The sequence below is a fragment of the Schistocerca nitens genome, chromosome 7, assembly GCF_023898315.1.
Source record: "Schistocerca nitens isolate TAMUIC-IGC-003100 chromosome 7, iqSchNite1.1, whole genome shotgun sequence".
NCBI lineage: Eukaryota > Metazoa > Arthropoda > Insecta > Orthoptera > Acrididae > Schistocerca > Schistocerca nitens.
The window spans coordinates 530,031,285-530,055,456 of NC_064620.1; the positions used below are offsets into that span (position 1 = coordinate 530,031,285).

The window sequence follows — 24,172 nt, forward strand, 5'->3', positions numbered from 1 at the left end:
TGTTCGTTTATCCCACGCGCTGTTAGAGAGTTGAATGGTAGAGCAGTAGTGTGGAAATGGTTCGATGGACCCTCTGGCAGGCATTTAAGTGTTGGCTGCAAAGCAGTCACGTAGATGTTTCCACCATCTGTTCCCGCTTAGATCTGTTTTCTTGTGCTTTGAATCTTTCAATTTATTTTTAATGTATTCATTCTGTAAGCGATCTTTCAGGTACACCATTTAACATTACATATAAATCTCATTTTCGCAGTTTGAATCCTGTTTACATCCTTTTGTGTAAGAACACAGATTTCAGATTCAGTTGCACAGTAGGTATGCCATTACTTTGTAAAACTTTATCTGTATCTCTTTCGTACCTTTTTTTTGTAGAATACTTCTAACTTTTCAACAGACTACTTTAAATGTTACGTTAATATCGTTATTATTAACTTCATGGTAGACATTTCGTCCTATATCACCAGCTGAGATACTGAAAGTGGGTTAGAGGCTCCAGCACCAGGTTATTTATTGTAATTTTGTATCGTCACTTTCTCTTGAATGTCATTCCTGTTATTTTATTACCGGATTTTGTAATTTTATATTTAGAAACAAACTAATTAAGGTGATAAACGGCTCCTTGAAGATAATCTTCACGTTCTTGAATTAATTTTTTTTGGAAATTTGTGGTAAGGTCTTATGGGACCAAACTGCTAAGGTCAACGGTCCCTCTTGAATTATTATTTGACCATCTGCGTGTACCAGAGTGTCAAAACATTTCTCTCTGGTGATTTTTATACAGTAGGTGACATTTTGTTTCGAAGCCCTGATTTGATCATCTATGTAAATATTGACTAACGTTGGAGGTAGGCCACATACTTATATCACTCTTTTCGTTCTTGTTGTTCAGACAAGTTGCCTCCATCTTCGATTACAGGTTTTTCTCTTTCTAATGAGCTTTTACAGCATTAGTTAGATGTGTTTGGAAGCCTCCTTTTTCCATAATCTTCCGCAGTGGGTGTCGACTGATTTTGTAGAAAGCCTTTACGTAGTCTACGATCTCAATGTGCTCCTGCCAGTTAAATTCTTTCCTTTTCATCACCAGTTGTTTTATACTAAAAATGCCATGAGTGTGAGACCGTTCTTTTCTAAAACCTATTTGCCCTTCTAATAAAACTGCATCAGATATATATTAAACTTCACAAAGCAACTGAAGAGGTACTAGTAAGACTTACAATTAACTGGGAACTGGTAGTTCTGACAGTCTACAAACGTCAAACGGAAAATAAAATGGTTTTTTAACTTCCCGAAACAGTTACAGAGGATACTAGTAAGTCTTAGAGTAGAAACAGCAAGGAAGCCACTGTATGAGGAGATTTCAAAACTGATTCCATCTCGAATAGTTCTGATGGAGTATACTTAGAGCGACACTGATGTACAACTTTGGTTTGATCCACACAGCAATAATCCCAATTAGGATAGCAAGCCATAGTGCACCTGCGATATTTGATTTATTTCTAAATCCGTCTATGCTTCATGAAATTAAAGAACGATTTACAGCTCCATGATGGTAAAATGGTACTAATCAAGTTTAACTAAGAGGAAATAGGTAAAGTTTCACAGAACCGGAATTGCTGGCACGGTTGCACTATTCAGGAACAACTTACAGGGAGAAAAATGAGAAGCAGCTTATCAAGGACACAAATAAGATGAAAAATTTGATTACTTCCTAAAATATTCTTACGGTACGCTGAATCCTGTTTTTGTTTACAACAAATAAGACAAAATTACAGTAGACACCGAGAAACAGAATGGCTTTGGTTAGGCAGGAAGAGCTTTATTTAACCCAGATGACCTCTTCTAGTGAACAATGCACGAAAATACACTACACGCAGTACTGCAAAATTCGTAACTTTTTCATCAAAATGGTAGGAATCCTGTAGCATGAACAAAAAATTGTAAATTCCGACCAAGTCAGAAAAAAATATGGAGCATTATTTGGCACAAATGAATGAACTCGTTAATGGCAGGAGAGTTGAGACAGATGATATTAAATTGAAATCATTGACCACTAAATTAAATGAATTCTTCTCAGTAGTAGCTGAAAACACAAGGAATAAAAATCGTCCATCAAAAACTGAGCCTTTAGGCTTACTTTAGCAGACACTGTACACTCCACCTCCAAACATCACTAACTCTTCTGCCTATGACTGTTTCTCAACCGGAGTACTAAAATTTTGCGCTGACTCGGTAGCGACGACCTTGAGTTTCCTTTTTAACCAATCGATGAATGTAATTGTATTTACTGAAAGACTGAGCTGTGCGGTAGTAACACGAGTATACAAAAGAGGAGATGAGCAAGTGACCTCTTATCATAGACCGATCTCCCTCCTCCATGTGGAAACTTTTGATAAGGTAGCTTCAAACAGAATAATCTTGTAAAAACTTCTAATAATACGACCACTTGCAAAGTCGGTTAGAAATGAGATTAATAATGCTGCTCACGGAGCATATGTTCGCTTTATCGGGCAACAACAAAGTTATTGACTGTGGATGGTATCGTCAGAATGGAAATAATAAAGTCACTGTAAAAAAGTCATTAATTTTGGCACTTATCTTGAATGAATTCCCACGTAGATTTCGTCGAAGTTGTTGTGGCTCATCTTGCTGATTCTAGGGAGATTCCACTTTGGCTGCTAGAAGGTCCAGATCTGTATTTTAGCAATACTTGAAGACCTAACAAATGCGTTTTTCAGGAAATTCTTAATGATCAAACAATCCCAGATCAGAACAATGGTATGGTAGAAATAATTTTTGACTTGGTGTTCACGATCCACATTTTTATTAAACTTCTTGTAAATTCATATAATACTTCTTCTTAATTGTCACATCATCAAGAAAACAGTTTTGTATCAATCTTCATATATTTAATTTTCACTTTAACCAAACACAAGGCTTGACTGATCTTTTACAAAGCGAAATAACAACTTAACATCTGCAAAGTGAAACGAAGACTACTCTGTGCGAATTCGCAGCAAAACGGTTACAAGTAAGTCAAAGATTGACAGTCTCACAGAAATGAATACACGCAAGAACCATATCACTGTAATACATCGATACATCAGAGTACCTACACATTAATAAAACCAAATGTGAATATTAACACAAAAATATGTCTGTTACTTCGCAGAAAAGTAGTGCGATATTACTGGTATTGAGAACTGGGGTTGGAGTGCCGTAATGGTCACATAAATAAAGAACCATTACAAACTGCTCAGTTTGCATTCTGTAAAACAGTGAAAGAAAGAATTTGCGACAAACGGCACAAAGCAAAGTGAAATTTAGTAAAACTTAACAAATCTAGAGGCCTATGTTAACAAAATCTGTTTTACAGTATTTGGCTAGCCTGAATCTCAGTATCAACCGTGATAAAATTACACATGTTCTGTTATAAAAATTAACAGCATTTAGTATGAAAATTTCACCACAACCCAACAGATTTTGTTGTAAGCCAGTAGACAACATTTTATCGATAGTTGATGATTTTTTTAAAAAAAGCTACGTTGACTTGTTCCATCCTAGAATCTTGAATCTATCCCCAGTTGTCATTAATATTTGAGAGGTCCCATTGTGAGGTATACTGCATCAAATGAAGACCAGCTTGCTTACCAATGTATCCTCCTCACGCAGTTACTTTTACAGTCTACAACGGGAAACTGAACATTTCTTGTTACTAAATATGATATAAGCAAATGAGTTCCGTAAGCTAACACGTATTGACAGTTGTATCACTGTTACATGAGATAGGAGAGTATTTGTCAGCTTGTAACATTACTCGATCTCAAGAAATGAGGTCCCACTTGGGTGGTAGTGCAAATCTTCGTATTGTTTTCCTCGTAGGCAAGAACACTAGCCATTTCTGGCGTCGAGACCACTTCTTGCTCGATGGGCTACATGCTGTGCCTGCTGGGACTCTACCCGGAGTGGCAGGACATGGCGCACCGCGAGCTGGACGAGCATTTCGGAACTGGCGGCGACTACTTACGACCTGTTACCACTGCAGATCTTTCCCAGCTTAAAGTCATCGACGCCATTATAAAGGTACTGGTCGATTCAGATTCTCTAATTTTAGTAATTCTTTCCCTGAATAATGTTTATAAGTTTATTTCAGAGGTAGGTTTCTGGCAGCGGTGGCGACTGCACTTTATTGTTCATTGGCGAACCCAGCAATGCTTCGCGATATTGTTAAATATGTGTGGGAATTCGGTAGACACTACTAGCCATTAAAATTGCTACACCACGAAGATGACGTGCTACAGACGCGAAATTTAACCGACAGGAAGAAGATGCTGTGATATGCAAATGATTAGCTCTTCAGAGCAATCACACAAGGTTGGCGCCGGTAGCGACACCTACAACGTGCTGACACGAGGAAAGTTTCCAGCCGATTTCTCATACACAAACAGCAGTTGACCGGCGTTGCATTGTGAAATGTTGTTGTGATGCCTCGTGTAAGGAAGAGAAATGTGTACCATCACGTTTCCGGCTTTGAAAAAGGTCGGATTGTAGCCTAACGCGATTACGGTTTATCGTATCGCGACATTGCTGCTCGAGTTGGTGAAGATCCAATGAATGTTAGCAGAATATGGTGTCGGTGGGTTCGGAAGGGTAATACGGAACGCCGTGCTGGATCCAACGGCCTCGTATCACTAGCAGTCGAGGTGACAGGCATCTTATCCGCATGGCTGTAACGGATCGTGCAGCCACGTCTCGATTCCTGAGTCAACAGATGGGGCCGTTGGCAAGACAACAACCATCTGCACGAACAGTTCGACGACGATTGCAGCTGCATGGACTATCAACTCGGAGACCATGGCTGCGGTTACCGTTGACGCTGCATCACAGACAGGAGGGCCTGCGATGGTGTACTCAACGACGAACCTGGGTGCACGAATGGCAAAACGTCATTTTTTCGGATGAATCCAGGTCAGTTTACAGCATCATGTTGGTTGCATCCGTGTTTGGCGACATCGCGGTGAACGCACATTGGAAGCGTGTATTCGTCATCACCATACTGGCGTATCACCCGGCGTTATGGTATGGGATGCCTTTGGTTAATTGGTTACACGTCTCGGTCACCTCTTGTTCGCACTGACGGCACTTTGAACAGTGGACGTTACATTTCTATGCGTTACCACCCGTGGCTCTACCCTACATTTCAGCAGGATAATGCACGACCGCATGTTGCAGGTCCTGTACGGGCCTTTCTGGATACACAAAATGTTCGAATGCTGCCCTGGGCAGCACATTCTCCAGATCTCTCACCAATTGAAAACATCTCGTCAATGGTGGCCGAGCAACTAGCTCGTCACAATACGCCAGTCATTACTCTTGATGAACTGGGGTATCGTGTTGAAGCTGCATGGGCAGCTGTACCTGTAAACGCCATCCAAGCTCTGTTCGACTCAATGCCCATACGTATCAAGGCCGTTATTACGGCGAGAGGTGGTTGTTCCGGGTACTGATTTCTGAGGATCTATGCACCCAAATTGCGTGGAAATGTAATCACATGTCAGTTCCAGTATAATATATTTGTCCAATGAATACCCGTTTATCATCTGCATTTCTTCTTGGTGTAGCAATTTTAATGGCCAGTAGTGTATATGCAATTGACATGAAAACTCTATAAGACAAAGCGGCCATTTGGATGCATTTTAAAAGCTTTCATATGTCTTGACCATACCTTTTTTTATTTTCAAAATCGCCTTACATGTTTCAACATTCCGTCTGTTACAGAGACTACAATATACAACAAAAATACCTGATCTGAAAAGAGATGAACAGTTGTTACATTTCTCCATTGATTAGAGATACAGTATAATGCGTAGAATATGGCTTTGTAGCTTAACAACGTTATTTGAAGCATATAAAATTAAGAGATGCATTGTATCTCGTCACCAAATAAAATTGCAGTTTCAAGAAGGATACATGTAACTGTACGTCACAGATTAATTAATCCGCAGAATAGTAGTATTCACTATGACACAACCGTAGACAATGTATAACTTTGAGAATGTATAACGTGAAAACTTCCATTGCTGCTATGACAACATCTGAACTTCGAGGCATTGAATGAATGAACACCAGCATACGCTTCTTTTTTCCTGTTTCAGCACTTTCCGTGACTGGATGATCACTGTGTCTCTAATGGGTAGCACTGTTATTGTCTGCAAAAATACCATTCGGGTGGAAGGGGGGGGGGGGGGGGACGGCGTTCATATTGTACATATGAATTCAACGACTGGCTTCTGGTAAGAAAAATTGTGCAATGAAATATGATAACATGGTGTTGTTCGAACGAATTTTCCTCTGATCAATCGTTTGTTTTTCTTGAAAGCCAAGAGATGAAAAAGATCTTCATTGTCTCTGTATATGTAAGGAAGATGTAGAGATTATCAGTAAAATGAGATTGATGTCCTTGTGAAAAAAAAACTAGAATAACAGGCACATACAGAGAGAGCACGTTGGTACTATAGCATATTAGCCATAAAATTTCAAGCTTGTATGAAGAGACGTAATTAACGAAGTCAAAGATTAGCAAAATTCTATAACAAAGGTTGTCATAACTCTGATTTTCTAAGAACATAAGAATTACTAGGAAGTAATAAACGGACTGTATTCTAAGAAGCAGTTTTAAGAACGATCGAAATACAGCAAAGATAACACAAAGGTCTAAACAAGATAATAACAATGAGCCGTTAAACAAAAGAATTGCATATAGGTGGTGGAGACCAAAGTTGAAACAAATGAGTCCTCGGTCACACTTTTTAGTCTTATTCACCAGGTTTCAGCACTTCTAAGAGTGCCTTCAAATGGTTCAAATGGCTCTGAGCACTATGGGACTTAACTTCTGAGGTCATCAGTCCCATGGAACTTAGAACTACTTAAACCTAACTAACCTAAGGACATCACACACATCCATTCCCGAGGCAGGACTCGAACCTGCGACCATAGCGATCGCGCGGTTCCAGACTGTAGCGCCTAGAACCGCTCGGCTACCCCGGCCGGCAGAGTGCCTTCATCAGAATTTAAATATTTAAAGTGGTCTATAATTACAAATTAATGAGAAAATAAATTTGTAATTATGTTATAGGCCACTTTAAAAATTTAAATTCTGATGGAGGTACTCTTAGAAGTGTTGAAACCTGGTTAATAAGACTAAAAAATGTGTCCGAGGGCTCATTTCTTTCACCACTAATTCATAAACGTCCACTGAAACAAGCAGCCGTGTTTAAATCTTTGTGATGGAGCCAGTAAATATCTTCTTCTGTTTGCCGTGTAAATTTATGTAGGATTTCCAAATAAGGCAATAAGAGATGTTATCAAAATGGAGTCAACACCCTGCACAAACTTACTAAATGAGATCAATATTACCTTATTTGGTTTCGTTAGACAAATATAAGACGTATAGAATAAAATGATCTAACGCTTCCTGCCGCGTCAAGTGGTTAAAATGCCACGAGCTTTCTTTCCAACAAGTTCGCCTCGACCATTGTCAAGTTGAATGACTGCTGCCACTTTTTTCTGTTATTTCAGTTGCCCACAATGGGGCGGACTGGCTGCGGATGAAACTGCTCTCGAGCCAAAGGCTACACAAATTTCAAAGACGTTTAAAAATAAACACGAGAGGAAATACGTGATTTTTACGGATCACACTGGTGTAAGATATTTACGATTTTACGTAAAAACGGATACGATAACTGAAATTAGAAAAATAAATGCGCGTTGGTGGACAATATTGACGATGTTTTAAAACATTATTGATGACTTTATGTTACAGTTAAAATACAGTCACTTTTCATAATGTGAATGATGCTATGGTGTAATGAGGCATGAAATGATCAAGGTTTGTGACGGAGATAAAATGAGATTGTGACTATGGATCGCAGGTAGCGACTAAAAGTCACTAAGGTGGTGGCAGCAGGAGGAACAAAAGTGGAACGGTCGCGAGATGTCGAGCTATGTGATTAGGATTCGGAAGAGGTGAACATCCCGTTCAAAGTTGGCGAGTTGGTGGTTGAAATACCGACAGGAGAGAACGGACAAGGCATGAAGATGCATGGAAGGTGCGATGTGGATGTAGTGGCACAGCGGGATACTTGAAATGGTGATTAATGATTGGGATGCTGGGTGCCTGCCCTGGGTTTTACGACCAATATTCAGCAGATGACAAGCAGCGGAGCCATGTGTATTTCGCTGTGTAGTGCAGTAATGGCTGTAGACTACAGAGAGAGCACGTTGATATTTATAGATGATTACAGACGAAGAGAAATCATATGGAATGCCACTTCTAAAGATTGCTTGGCTATAAAATTGAGATGTGATAGCCTGAGCTTCAAGTATTAGACAAAAAGGTTTCGATCATGTGACTGTGAAGACTAAGATAAGTCTCGAAGTAGGAAAACAAAGGAGAAGTAGTCCGAAAATTTATTAAAAGTGCTTATGAAATCTGGACGAATATTCGTGTTATGGCGATTTAATAGCACAATATCATAAATCCGGTATAACATCAATTCTCCGATATCGCTGCGGCCAGAAAAAGACCCTGCAAGAACGGGATTAACGACGACTGAAGAGAATCGTTCAACGTGACAGAAGAGACGTAACTTACGACAATGTGGCAATGAAATAAGAAGCATTATCTGTGTTGACTGCGTCTTCAAACGTCTATCTCTCCAATATGTGTTCACCCTTCTTCAAAACACTCAGTTACATATGGGTCGAAAGTAGAAAATTTCCCACGACTTATACAGCCGGAGAGAACAACTGGAAAGCAAAAAGATTAAATGTAGAATAAATGATTTTAAAATTCTACATCACGTAGACAAAATGTTGCTGCCTGTGATCAACAGACTTCTCCCAGTTTCGTCTACATTAAGGTCAATATGTGATCCACGTGTGTCACTTCATACTGCATGCAAAATATTTTGACGACTCTAAATACATATGACTTTTAACTCATATTTATTCGGAGAGAGAATATCACAGTGCCGGCCGCGGTGGTCTAGCGGTTCTGGCGCTGCAGTCTGGAACCGCAGGACTGCTACGGTCGCAGGTTCGAATCCTGCCTCGGGCGTGGGTGTGTGTGATGTCCTTAGGTTGGTTAGGTTTAAGTAGTTCTAAGTTCTATGGGACTTATGACCTAAGATGTTGAGTCCCATAGTGCTCAGAGCCATTTTTTTTTGAGAATATCACAGCATTCAAAATAAATAATACTACCGATTTTCTCAATAATACAAACACACACACACACACACACACACACACTCACACGAACTATTAGAGCAGTGGCCCAGCAATGATTAATAATTCGTATACTGTTGCATACACGCTGTATTGTGACTGGCTCTGAACATTATGATATGGCCGGAACGTTGCTGTCATTCACCTACATATTTCATATGCACTTTACATTCATTTGTTGACTTCTTCTTCCCTCTTTTCCTACATAGAGACCCGTCTTATTCTTTACAATGATATGATCGAAGCCTTTTTATCTAATATTTGACGCTCAGCGCACCAGGTCACAAATTTATAATAAAATAATCTTCAGAAGCGGCGTGCCATATGACTTCTCTTTCTCTGTAATCACTTACAAATTTCAACGTGATTTCTGTGGATTCAACAGATATTATTGCACTTGATCGCCTTAAAGCATAATCTAAACACACTATACAAGAAAATACACATGGGTCCTGCAGCCTGTCATCTGCTAAACAGCGCAAGAGATTCCCACCAAACATGGGAAGCAATATACTTTTAAATACGTCCTCCATTTTGAGAAATTACGCTTGTGCAAATGTCCATGCGTAGCTCGGTTGTTTGAAATGTAAGCACATGTGGCATTTTGAACATAAAGAAGGCATCATGTGGATGCACGTTTACTTCTTACTTGGGATCTGTTCAGTTCTCTGAAGATCCTTGTAGTCGTTTTTCCTGAAGATCTTACGTAGGTAGTCCAGATCGCGTGGCAGGTTATCAGGGTCTAATGTCATACCTGAGCGACGTACCACTTTGTATCACAAAGTGCTTCTGCGCTAAGTGATGACGGTGATAGCATATATGTACAAATATTTGTAAATGGAATAATGCCCCTGACATTAACAAACCAAAGTTAGATTACATTAGAATGTCAGTGGTGTCTCTTGCAGGATACTAGTGAAAGTCATGTGCATGTTCCCACACCGACACTCGTATTATACCTGTCATAGCACACACTAAAGAACAACTTTATACACCAATTATGTGACTTCTGATCACTAAAGACAGTTGATCATGACAGATTGTGTTCAAAATGACCACTGGCAGCGGCAGTACTCGCTTCCAGTCTGGTGTGGAACGACTGCTGCACACTTGCTAGCGTTTCAGGCTGCAGTAATACGTATCGTCAGCTATAGCTGCTATGTCCTCGTAGACAGCTTCATTCAGCTCTTCCCACAAAGTAAAGTCTACAGGCGTCAAATCTGGGGAACAGGTCAGCAGTGGTACAGGCCCTCTGGGTCCAACCCAAAGAGCTGGAAACAATTCGTCAAGATATGCTGCAGTACTTCGTGTGCTATGGGCTGGACAGCTATCATGTTGGTACCACAGGTTCGTACTAGTCTCCATGAATCCATGGAAAACGATCTGTTAGGAGGCTGCAATACTTGTGTGCATTCAATGGTCCTTCTATGAAAAACGGGTCTATGAGCTGAAGGTTCACTGTTTCACACCATAGGTTTACACCCCATGGACACAGACGTCCTGCCTTAAGAAGCCAGTGGGGGTTGTTAACAGACCAATAGTACATGTTTCGGTGGTTTACCTGCCCATGATTGCTAAATGTGGCTTCATCACTAAACAACACACATGATACATCAGTAGTATCTTGTCTTAATACCCACGTACAGAGAATTTAACACGAGTCTCACAATCGTTTGCACGCAGCTCTTGATGGAGAGAGATGTGACAGGGATGGAATCTATGTCGATGGAGAATGTTTAGGACACTCTAATTTACCCTAGTTTTACTATGTTAATGTCAATAGGCGTTATTCCATTTAAAGAAATGTATGTTTGCAAAAAAACTACACTTTCTACGTATCATTATAATCCGTTTGTTGTCCAACAATATGGGCCACTGACTACCAATCACTCTGTGAAAACGGCACGTCAGTAGCCCTTTGTATTTCCGCAATAATTGCGGTGAAAGTTTTAGATGGTTCAAATGGCTCTGAGCACTATGGGACTTAACTTCTAAGGTCATCAGTCCCCTAGAACTTAGAACTACTTAAACCTAACTAACTTAAGGACATCACACACATCCATGCCCGAGGCAGGATTCGAACCTGCGACCGTAGCAGTCGCGCGGTTCCAGACTGTAGCGCCTAGAACCACACGGCCACTCCGACCGGCAAAAGTTTTAGATGATTCACCATATGTACGTATATATAGATCGCAGCTGAAGAGTGCCTTACGTGAAGCGAAGCTTTTGATATATTTTTTAATTATTGTCGTGTTAGTTGCATAGTTGTCACGTCGCTATATTATCAGAAATTTAGCAGATAGTTTTGCAAATTAATACTCACACATGTAAATATACAGGGTGATTTTTTCCACCGTGTACGAACTTTAGGGACAGATTGATGATAGGATACGCAACAAAAAAGGTCTAATGAACTTACGTCCGCAAATGCACGGTTTGCATGCTAGAGACCATTTAGTCAATCATACTTCGTTACAAAGACTGCGCTTTAATACACGCTGTACCATGCAGCCACAGTTACAGTATGCATGGTTTCCTCCTAGAGGGTGATACTGTTCCTCTGACTTCAGGCCCTAACGCCCTCTCCTAGCATAGTAATTGGTAATGTTGGGTCTGATTAACTTCTCTTGCTGACATACCTTGTAGTGGTTGTAATACAGCTTTGCACACAATGGTTCCGTATTCAAACCAAAAGCTTGCTGCCATGGTGTTTACATACGGAAAGGGAAATGGAAACAGGTGGCGGGCAGCAAGGTTGTATGAGTAGACCTATCCCCACCGACAACAACCACAGCATTCAATGTTTGCATCAGTGTTTCGCCCTTTGTCTGAGATAGGCTCGTTTCAGGAAGCAGGAAATCATGAAGGACGTACCCAAAATGTTCGGACACCAGACATAGAGGAAAATGTGATTAACTTTGTGGAAGGCGACCGCCATGTCAGTACCAGGCAGTTGGCTCCCCAGTACAGGGTAAGCCAGACGACCATGTAGAACATTCTCCATAACGAGAATGAGATTTTCACTCTGCAGAGGAGTGTGCGCTGATATGAAACTTCCTGGCAGATTAAAACTGTGTGCCGGACCGAGACTCGAACTTCTTTTCTGTAACCATATATATTTATTTAAATATATTAACAACGACACATTTAAGAAAAAAACATCTCATTCTATTAACCTGTTATATTCCTAGTGTTGGTTAACATTACAGTCATTTTATAGGTTTTCGTTTGTATATTCTTTTCTTTTTCGTTTTTCTGTTATTGTTGTTCCTTGAACCCTTTCACATGGCAATTTGTCATCTTTTTTTTTGGGTGAGACATTGCAGGACAGACATAATAATTTATAGGTAGCATCGACACATTGATTTTGAGTTCAAATTTCTGTATGTCATTCAGCTATGCTGCCACAGGCACAATTGTGCATTCTGGTTTGATCTCTTCCTCTAGTTTGCACTGTTAGGTGGGACAGTATGAGGGAAACATCAGCATGATAGATGGAGCAGAAGTGGAAGAAAACTTTTTTATACATACTACAGATTATACATAAGATTGAAGAAGAAAGAAAAAATATCTCATTTTATATAAGAGAAGCAGAGAGGAAACTGTGAGTATGGGGCACATAGCAAAGGAAATCATTAAAAAAAATTATGAGTAGTTGGCACTTTACACTAAGTAATGCTTGTATCCTTGACAATATAGTACAAATAACGAAAAAAACCACTGTTAGTACGACTGGGCATACTTTTGACACTGATTTGGTTGCGAGCATGACAGTTATTTGGTGAGAAGCACTTTGTATCACTGCTTTCACTAAGAAGAAACACTTAATACTACTATACTCCACTATTTGAGGCGAGAGGAGAAAGCACTTTATCTTTTATGTTGCACTTCGAGACCTATGCATTTCGCGGGCAAGTGCTCTACCATCTGAGCTACCCAAGCACGACTCACGCCCCATGCTCACAGCTTCACTTCTGCCAATACCTCGTCTCCTACTTTCCTAACTTTACAGGAGCTCTCCTGCGAATCTTGCAGAACTAGCACTCCTGAAAGAAAGGATATTGCGGAGACATGGCTTAGCCGCAGCCTGGGGATTTTTCCAGAATGAGATTTTCATTCTGCAGCGGAGTGTGCGCTGATATGAAACTTCCTTCTCCTGCGCGCAGGAGAGCTTCTGTAAAGTTTGGAAAGTAGGAGACGAGGTAGTGGCAGAAGTGAAGCTGTGAGGTCGGGCCGTGAGTTGTGCTTGGGTAGCTCAGACGGTAGAGCACTTGTCCGCGAAAGGCAAAGGTCCCGAGTTCGAGTCTCGGTCCGGCACACAGTTTTAATCTGCCAGGAAGTTTTATTCTCCATGACAGTTGTTACTATCCTCGTTACCTCATCACTTGCAGCGTGCACAGGGCTTATTATCGACAGACTTTCCTCATCGGGAGCAATTTTGTAACTTTTTTTTTTTCCCACGAGGGAACCACTGCTCTGGAACTTGTGTCCACCATAGTATTCACAGATGAGGCCACCTTTATGCAGAGTGGTATCTTCAACTTTCATAAACTCATCTGTGGGATAGATATGCAGAACACCCATGGTATTATGACAGCGAATGATCAGCATCGTTGCAGCCAGAATGTTTGGGCTGGGATAATTGGCAACCATGTTTTGGGACCCGTCTTCCTTCCATGTGGCCTGGGAGGCTGGAACTACCGGTGAGTTTCCCTCCCTTACTGGAAGAAATGCCATTGATGATTCGAAGCGTTATGTAGCTCCTACATGCTGGAGCTCCAGCTCACTTCACCGTTAACGTCTAGACACATCTCAGTCGTGTCTTCCCTGGTTGATGGAACGGACGAGGGTAACCTGTTACATGGCCTACACATTCACTGGATCTCAACCTGGGCGATTACTGGTTATCGGGCCAGTTCAAAAGCATCATATATGCAGATCTCATTCCAAATGTGGAGACACTGGAGCAATGTATTCATGCTGCCTTTGACACTGTTCGGATGCAGCCTGCCCGATGTGGACGGATGAGGCAGAAAGCGCTAGGGCGCCTACACGCATGCGTTGAGGCAACTACTGTAACTGTGGCTGCATGGTACAGCTCGTGTTAGACCTCAGCCCCTGTTACAATGGATGCTTGGATAAATGGTCTTTAGCAGGGTAATCATCCATTTCCAGACACGACCTTCCTTGTGCCGTATCCTCTCATCGACCAGTTCCTAGAGTTTGTACACGGTGGAAAATTGTCGGAGGTTCACAACCCTAATGAATCACTTCCCCCTTGGATCTGCGCTCGCGATATACAGTATGTGGCTGTCTTGTTGACAGGAGAGTGGGAGGCTGATGACAACGGTGCCCTTCATGCCGTACCTGGTGACCGAGGACACACCGCTGGCTGGTGGCCGGCACGTCGTTCCCCAGGGCAGCACGGTGCTGATCTCCTACTACCTGGTGCACCGCCACCCCGAGCTCTTCCCGGAGCCGGACAATTTCGACACCGGCCGCTTCCTGGAGGGTGGCAGCGCCACGTCCAGGAAGGCCTACAGCTACATCCCCTTCGGCGTCGGCTCGCGCAAGTGCGTGGGCGCCCGATATGCCGTTCTGCAGATGAAGGTCCTCCTGGTGACGGTTCTACGGCGCTACCGCATACTGCCCGGAACGACCAGGGAGCAACTGGAAGAGAGTGTGCTTTCAATAATAGCCCATCCAGTCACTGGTTTCAGAGTCACTTGCGTCCCACGAGACAACATGCCTTCCAATTCGGTGTAAAAGTGGACTGTGCTGGAGAATTACCTAGCTGCAAACTTTCAGCTGCTGTTTAAGTTTCGAAGGTCAGTTCACACTGAACAACTGTACGGATGGTGACGTCACTGTGAACGGGTGGTGTTTTCACACTAGCGGAGCAGCAACATAGCGTCATTGCACTTAGCCCGACGCCAAACTATTTAAGTGAGGTTGCGAGGTACCACCCGTGGTACAAAAAGACGGAATACACTTCCAGAATTAAGAAACTAGCAGTGATAAAGATATTCAAACAACTTGTGGGTATGCAGTCAGATGACATCTTCGGCAGTCGCCGATATTTCGACCTAGGTGAACATCCTCACATTTTCAAGACATAAACGCGCCGCGAGATAGTGGTGTGGTGAAATTTAAATGCTGGGTAAGTCTGGCTATGCCATCATAGACACGTAATATGGCATACGCGAAAAAAGAAAAACAAGGAAATAAAACAAAAATAAAACAAACGGTAAAAAGTAATCAAATGGCTCTGAGCACTATGGGACTTAACATCTGTGGTCATCAGTCCCCTAGAACTCAGAACTACTTAAACCTAACTAACCTAAAGACAACACACACATCCATGCCCTAGGCAGGATTCGAACCTGCGACCATAGCAGTCGCGCGGTTCCGGACTGAGCGCCTAGAACCGCTAGACCACCGCGGCCGGCGGTAAAAAGTAATGCCGTCACCCAAACAAAGGTGGCCGTTGTCAGACATTAGCGATAACTAATATTAATTAACAATGAATGAGAAAGTAGCATTAACTCTGTCCCTCAGTTGTTTGGAATCTTGCTCCCTACCTACTTCCTGGTCAAAAAACAGAGATTGCAACCCCTTCGCATAAGCTTTACAGAGTGTTTCAAAAAGAATGTACGTATTTCGAATGCACATATTTACTAAACTGTGTGACATACTAAGCTAAACTCCGTCCGAACAGGCCTCTTAAGTCCCTACGATACTGACCGACCGCCGTGTCATCCTCAGCCTATAGGCGTCGCCGGATGCGGATATGAAGGGTCTTGTGGTCAGCTCACCTCTCTCCCTGCCATTGTCAGTTTACGATACCGGTGCCGCTACTTCTCAGCCAAGTAGCTCCTCAATTTGCTTCACAACGGCTGAATGCACTCCGATCGCCAACAGCGCTCGGTAGACTGGACGGTCACCCATCCAAGTGCTATCCAAGCCCGACAGCGCTTAACCTCAGTGATCTTGCGGGAAACGGTGTTACCACTGCGCAAGGGCTTTGGCTAAACAGTGAGACATACAACTATGACACTTGGGATAGATATTTACGAATCTGTCACGTTTAGATTACAGACATTCGATATGCCGTCCACCAACGATACGAACCATTTCACATCGATACTTCAACTCCTTCCAAACTCGGATAAACATTTCCATCGTCACTGATGTTTCGATTTAAATGAAGCACCACAGGAAGAAGTCACAGAACTTCAAATCCGGTTACCTTGGATGCCAGCCGAGAAGTGGTAAGCCACCAGCTGTTTGATGACCAATCCAACTGCTCTTTAGAGTTTCATTCAGATATTCACGCACTTTGCGATCCAGTGAGGGGGAGACCCCTCTTGTTGAAAAATGTAGTTGTCCTCGTTCAGTCTCGGAAACAATCAGTTTTGTAACAAACCACAATACGCCTGACCGTTACCGTGTTTCCACAAAAGAAAATTGGGCGTTAAACAGATGAGTGGGATTTCGTAAAAAACGCATTGGCTTTGGGTGAATCTCCTAACCTACATGTTCAGTGTGTAAATGCGTGTTACTTTTCTACTAGGATGGAAAGTCGCTCCATCAATGAACATGACGTGTAGCGAGGAAGTATTCTCAGTGACAATAGTATTCTGAACCTCTGAAGCTCGTCAGAAAATGCGACACGTCTGCGTTTGTCGTCATGACGTAGAGCCTGTAACATTTGTAGCTTGCACGGCTTCATAATCAATCGACGTCTCGAAACAGGCCAGATTGTTATTGTAGGCAGCTGTAATTCACGACTAGCACGACGAGTTGATTTCGTAAGACTACATTGGAATGCGTTACGAGTTCGTGCTGCATTTCCGTCGGAAACACGAGAGCGGTCAGGACTCCTTCCCCTACCTACACACCACACAGACCGACGATACCATCTGCGAATGTTTCATCCATTCGAACGATCTGTTTGCTACGTCAACCTGAAAAGAATAAAATTTCGTAAACGCGAGAGTACAATATGTTTTCTGCTGCAGAGTAGCCATTTTGCAACGTGTGACAGTAACCAAGGAAACAGAAGACAACCAAAATACAGCGTCAATGAATATGAAATGGAGAACAGCCGAGCCGCGGCGCAGCGATCGATAGCTTTGACGACATAATAGTTTGCAATACGTATATTCTTTTTGAAACGTCATGTATTATGGTTTTGGTCGGCGTAACGAAGGTTTAAATTTCCTTGCACAGCCATCTCTCGTTGCAGTTGTGCCTTGAAAATAACGGGGTGTTCACGTGTCGAAACATCGGCAGTTGCCGAAGACGTCAACCTTCTGCATTCTTAATTCGTCCAGCTCAATAAACATGGAGATAAAAAAAAGAAGGGAAGTGGTACAGCAAACTTACGTTGTTTTGAAGCAGACACGGTGGCGCCTGCCGCCATCTTAAATAGCCCAAGACATTAGCAGACTACTTGTTTACGATTGCTTTTTGTTCACTATTTCTGCACGCAACAGCTACTAAAAACTACACTGCTTACGTGAATAACACAGTATGGTGAATAACACAGTATGAGGGAGGCAATTTCGAACTTTTTCTGTTGCTGAGTGAGTATTTGCTCTAGTATTACGACAAATTTTTCCGCGTTACTGTAACTTGTCTTTTTTTTTTCTTTCTTTCGAAAAACCAAGCAGAGAAGATTGTTTTGTGAAGAGGATGCTTTCGTAATCCATGTCATTCCACTTTAACTTTATTTCCATCGATAGCAAATGAAACTGGAACTCCGAAAACAATGCTTGTTTGCTTACTAGTACTGCTTCTTGTTCGTTACATTTTCAGCATTCGGCTCATATGCACAACATTTTTAACGATCACATTTGCAGAAAACATACCGTACCAGCGAGTTCTTTGTTAAGCCGTGGGCACACGGACCATGCTTTCGAACGTTGGGCATTGAGCGTGCCGAGTTTCTGACGTCATATCGTGGAACAGCACGTTGGGAAGTTCTTCCGAACGTGCAAAGTAGTATCTAGCATGTCAGATATTCTGAACGTGCGGTTGAACGTTGACCAACAAGATGGAGGAGCGCCACCTACGTCGCTTTCACAGTACAGAGTTTTAAGATCCCATAATGGCTTCCAGTTGAAGTCCGCATGTGTATATGCCGTTTCTGAGCACGAGCAAACTGGGGAGCTCTCGAAAACCCTACGTTTATTGTGATTGGCTGTAAAAAATGACAAGAAACGTCATATTCGTGGCGAAATAATTATTATAACTTGCGTATTATAAGAGTAGAGCATTTGAAATCAACAGCATGTTGAGGATCCATTAAAAATGTATTGTTCTTGGTACCATTTGTTATAATTAAACTTCAATTAGTAATATTGCTACAGTTAATGCTCTTAGTGCACAGTAACAAGCTAGATATGACCTGTCAACGTACGAAGTTACGCTAGCGTACTGAAGTGCTAATCTCAAATCTGTGCCACTCTCTGCCGTTTAACTCGATTCGGCGAAAATAAAAATCGTGCCAAACCCATCTACCCCTGTAACCCTTCATATTTAATTTTATTACTTCATGTGTAACTTAGTCCTCTCCTATTTAAATTCCTTCCTTTTCCCCCTTTTTTGTGAAATTAATATGTATTGTGTCTCTTCGCTCCAAGCCCCATGTAACCTTTGATAAACATAATAACTCTTCATTGTAATAATTTGTACTACATATTTGCCACTATTGTTACTGTATTTGCTGTTATGCCGCAAAATTAACAAATTGACATCGATTGTAGCGAACTGTGTACCTAAAACTGAATACAAGCAAATAACACGGAGGAGCTATGTGATGAACTCTTGACATGAAGCCAAACAACAAAAGGAAAATGTAAAAGGAAAATTTACTACTTGGGAAAATTGAAACAACAGACGAAATTCATAAATTTTATACCTCATTGTTATCTTTGTACATTGTTACAAGAAATAATGTTTTATGATATTGTTAAAAAAAGAAAGTAGCGTTCCAGTGTCATTGTTATACTATTAGATGAGTTGGTGGTTCGCATCCCACAAAAATCAAATATTTTTTCTTCTAATCTTCGCTTCTTTAATGGGTTCTGATACTTTCTTATTAGTTTCATATAAGTATATACTATAATATTCGATGTAATGTAAATACAAGGGAGCTCTTTTGAGGGGTGAGTTCGTTCGATTGGCTCAATCTACAGGGCACCTTGCACTGCTTGCAGTAAGATATTTTGCTCTTTTTTTAAAGTTTTGTAATTCAAATGTAGAGATTCTGCTACTGAGTAGAAATAGTGATAAAACAAGAATGTCCTTCGGTTTTCACTAAAAAGGGAGAATGGTGAAATAATTTTTATCTGATGTGGAGGACTACTGTAAATTTTTATGGCACTACTTGTAATGGAACTTATATAAGCCAATGTAACCATTGACTGGACAAGATGATTTCCCTATTGCCTTATAAAATTCTCACATGTATGGAAGTTTTCATTTACCTATACTAAACATAGAACAACCTGACTAGCATATGGACAAAGGAGAAAAGTACGTTTTAACAGACCTAATATGGGAATTTTACGCGCCTCCATTTCGTAAACAGTGTCGCATACTGCAGACAAGTGTGGCTGGAGGGCGCTGCGATCGCGCATCCACGATGGGGGCCCACGTATCGTATGCGCAAGTCGCATCGTTCCTGAGCGTTCAGCAGCACGTTGAACACGGCACGCTCAACGATGAAATTCGACAGGCAGCACGGTCCGTGAGGCAACGGCTTTAGCCCGTAAACTTGCAAAATGAGCAAAGAAGCAGGACATGCTATAGCATATTCTGTATGTCAACGACGTAAACGATGATTGAAATGTCAAAGACATAGAACCGCATGCGGAATCGAGTACTTGTATTAGTTTATCACTACATTAATCTCACTGTAGTTTACACATCTCATTTTGAAACCTAATATATGATGTAACATCCAGAGTGTGGCCGATACCAGCAATTTATAGGGTAAAAGAAGATATAATTTTTTTAAAAGTTGTTCCAGCATATAGGGAAATTGAAATAAGAACACCGTGAATTCATTGTCCCAGGAAGGGGAAACTTTATTGACACATTCCTTGGGTCAGATACATCACATGATCACACTGACAGAACCACAGGCACATAGACACAGGCAACAGAGCATGCACAATGTCGACACTAGTACAGTGTACATCCACCTTTTGCAGCAATGCAGGCTGCTATTCTCCCATGGAGACGATCGTAGAGATGCTGGATGTAGTCCTGTGGAACGGCTTGCCATGCCATTTCCACCTGGCGCCTCAGTTGGACCAGCGTTCGTGCTGGACGTGCAGACCGCGTGAGACGACGCTTCATCCAGTCCCAAACATGCTCAATGGGGGACAGATCCGGAGATCTTGCTGGCCAGGGTAGTTGACTTACACCTTCTAGAGCACGTTGGATGGCACGGGATACATGCGGACGTGCATTGTCCTGTTGGAACAGCAAGTTCCCTTGCCGGTCTAGGAATGGTAGAACGATGGGTTCGATGACGGTTTGGATGTACCGTGCACTATTCAGTGTCCCCTCGACGATCACCAGTGGTGTACAGCCAGTGTAGGAGATCGCTCCCCACACCATGATGCCGGGTGTTGGCCCTGTGTGCCTCGGTCGTATGCAGTCCTGATTGTGGCGCTCACCTGCACGGCGCCAAACACGCATACGACCATCATTGGCAACAAGGCAGAAGCGACTCTCATCGCTGAAGACGACACGTCTCCATTCGTCCCTCCATTCACGCCTGTCGCGACACCACTGGAGGCGGGCTGCACGATGTTGGGGCGTGAGCGGAAGACGGCCTAACGGTGTGCGGGACCGTAGCCCAGCTTCATGGAGACGGTTGCGAATGGTCCTCGCCGATACCCCAGGAGCAACAGTGTCCCTAATTTGCTGGGAAGTGGCGGTGCGGTCCCCTACGGCACTGCGTAGGATCCTACGGTCTTGGCGTGCATCCGTGCGTCGCTGCGGTCCGGTCCCAGGTCGACGGACACGTGCACCTTCCGCCGACCACTGGCGACAACATGGATGTACTGTGCAGACCTCACGCCCCACGTGTTGAGCAATTCGGCGGTACGTCCACCCGGCCTCCCGCATGCCCACTATACGCCCTCGCTCAAAGTCCGTCAACTGCACATACGGTTCACGTCCACGCTGTCGCGGCATGCTACCAGTGTTAAAGACTGCGATGGAGCTCCGTATGCCACGGCAAACTGGCTGACACTAACGGCGGCGGTGCACAAATGCTGCGCAGCTAGCGCCATTCGACGGCCAACACCGCGGTTCCTGGTGTGTCCGCTGTGCCGTGCGTGTGATCATTGCTTGTACAGCCCTCTCGCAGTGTCCGGAGCAAGTATGGTGGGTCTGACACACCGGTGTCAATGTGTTCTTTTTTGCATTTCCAGGAGTGTATATACATGGGAATTATCTCAAACGCTTAGACTCCGTGAAATCGCTATTTTGCTTTAACATGTATGTAAGTCATTCTTAGCATTGATACCCTAGCCTGTGTAACATGTAGGCCTATCTTTCCAGCAGTAGCCTATTTAGTTATTTCCCCGGAATATTTCCCGCCGTCACACTGTCAGTTTCTCACGAATAAGCAAGCCTATCACATTGGAATGTACGTCTACTTTGGTTATTCGCTTGATTTTACTTTAAAATTTCTTTTCGAAGTTTTTCAAATTAAATAAGCCGATCCCACGCTGTGTGATATACTAACAGTTAGTTTCATGTTCCATGCATCATTTGCATGATAAATCTTAGTGATATGGAATGAGTCAATTATGATTAACATCAATCTTTGTGTGTGTGTGTGTGTGTGTGTGTGTGTGTGTGTGTGTGTGTGTGTGTGTGTGTGCCTCTTTGCTGATCATTTATTAGCTTTTCGCTTTTAAATTAAAGACAAACAGATATTAAATTAGTAATTCCTTTCCATCGCCATTTACACATTAGAATGATAGTCTTCTGCTGAGTAGGAGTTGTCGAAGAGAAACGTTTTCAGTTTAGTTCCAAATTTTATTTTGCTGTTGTCAGGCATTTTATATTACTGGGTAAGTGATCAAAACTTTTGGTTGCAGCATTTTGAACTCCTGTTTGTGCTACAGACAACCATATTGTGTGGTAATAAAGGTCATTGTTTCCTTATGGTATTAACTATGTACATCATTGTGCCTGTTGAAGTACAGTGAATTATTTACAGCGGACTTCATGAAGGAATAACTATACCGGAAGTGGATACATTGCTATCACAAGCTGAGCAGCAGGCAGCCACGACGGAAAGAATGTTCACACAAGTTTCTGGCTGTTGCTTCATCAGGAACGAAGCAAAGCACGAACATATATTCATGCAATCATACACATACATGACCGCTGACGCCGGCTGTTGTAGCCAGAGTCTTTTTCAGTGAGGGAGGAGATGTGGACAATGAGTAATTAGCTAGGGGAGGGAGGGATTTAGGGCATGAGGTGCTGCGCCAACAGTGAATGCGGTCTCGTAGTTGTGTGTCGTGCGGTGACGAGAACGTTGATATAGTGTGGCTTGGACGTCGGAGTGTTTTGCGTTTGGAAGGCAATGAAAAGCACAAGAAGCAAGAGCAAGAACTGACACTGGATAAAGTAAAAACTTAGAGGATAGTAACAAAGGGAAACTTCACTGGCTTGTGGGATAGAAGAAAAGCCGTTGGGCAAAATCTAGCAATGGGTGTCCAGGCTGGAATGACAACGACATTCGCCATTTCAGTGTACAGCAGCCGTAGACAGCGATCATCTGCGCGTGAGTTGCAGACATGTAGATTTTAATACAAGCGCTAGCAGCAATGGACATGGCAGAAGGAGTGGAAGATGGAGGAACGGATGAAAAACAAAAAAGCAGGTAATGATTGATGCCGGTAGGAGAAAAGAAAGTGGTACGATGGACGGAAAAAAGAAAACTGTAGGAATCGTAACTGAGTGAAGATGGGAGCATTTGCTTTACTGTTTGACGGAGAGGGGAACTGGACGTACCTCTACGTTAAGTTTTGGAGAATCGCTATTTTGTTGGTAGAAGGTAGCACTCTAGCTTCTTTATCAAAGCAATACAGCACCGAATTTAGTGCAGATTAAAGGTTACCAATTTACTGTAAACCTCACATCTTCATATTGACGATGCAATACAGAAATTGCGTCGCGATTGAATACTAAAGGCCCAAAGACGACTTCTCTCCAAGAGACTAACGTAGGAACGGTCACCATATGTAACCTCTCCTGAGAGTCCATTAGCTTGTTTCCGATACACCACAAGATGTTTACTGTAACCCTCCCACCCTCACATTGACGATGCAACACAGAATTTGGATCGCGATTGAATACTACAGGCTCCATGCCGACATCTCTCCGACAGACTAACGTGGCTATGGTCGCCGCATGGAACCTCTACTGGGAGTCCTGTAGCACGTCTCCGATGCATTACATCCCGTTAACTGTAACACTCGCACCCTCACATTGACGATGCGACACGGAAATTGTGTCGCAACTGAATACTACATGATCAATTCCAACTTCTTTCCGAAAGACAAACTTGTCTACGGTCACTGTATTATACCTCTCCTGGGAGCCCAGTAGTTTCTGGTGTACCACATCCCGTTTACTTTCACTCTCGCACTCTCACGTTGCGATGTGACACGGAAATAACGTCGCGACTGAATACTGCAGGATCCATCACGACTTCTCTCCGAGAGACCAACCTCTCCTAGGAGTGCATTAGCTTGTTTCCGATGCACCACAAGACGTTTACCTTAACCCTCGCACCCTCACATTGACGATGCAACACAGAATTTTGTCCGCGATCGATACTACAGGCTCC

General features: G+C 42.6%; 1 protein-coding gene across 1 annotated transcript in view; it reads left to right on the forward strand.

Annotated features, from left to right (window-relative positions):
- The window catches only part of LOC126195738 (cytochrome P450 4c3-like), a 152,388-nt gene extending 137,343 nt beyond the window's left edge, over positions 1–15,045 (forward strand). Inside the window, exons 4-5 of the mRNA XM_049934365.1 lie at positions 3,877–4,077; positions 14,605–15,045. Of these exons, the coding sequence (XP_049790322.1) occupies positions 3,877–4,077; positions 14,605–15,045 (642 nt within the window). The remainder of the gene's footprint in view (positions 1–3,876; positions 4,078–14,604) is intronic.
- Positions 15,046–24,172: the final 9,127 nt, after the last annotated feature.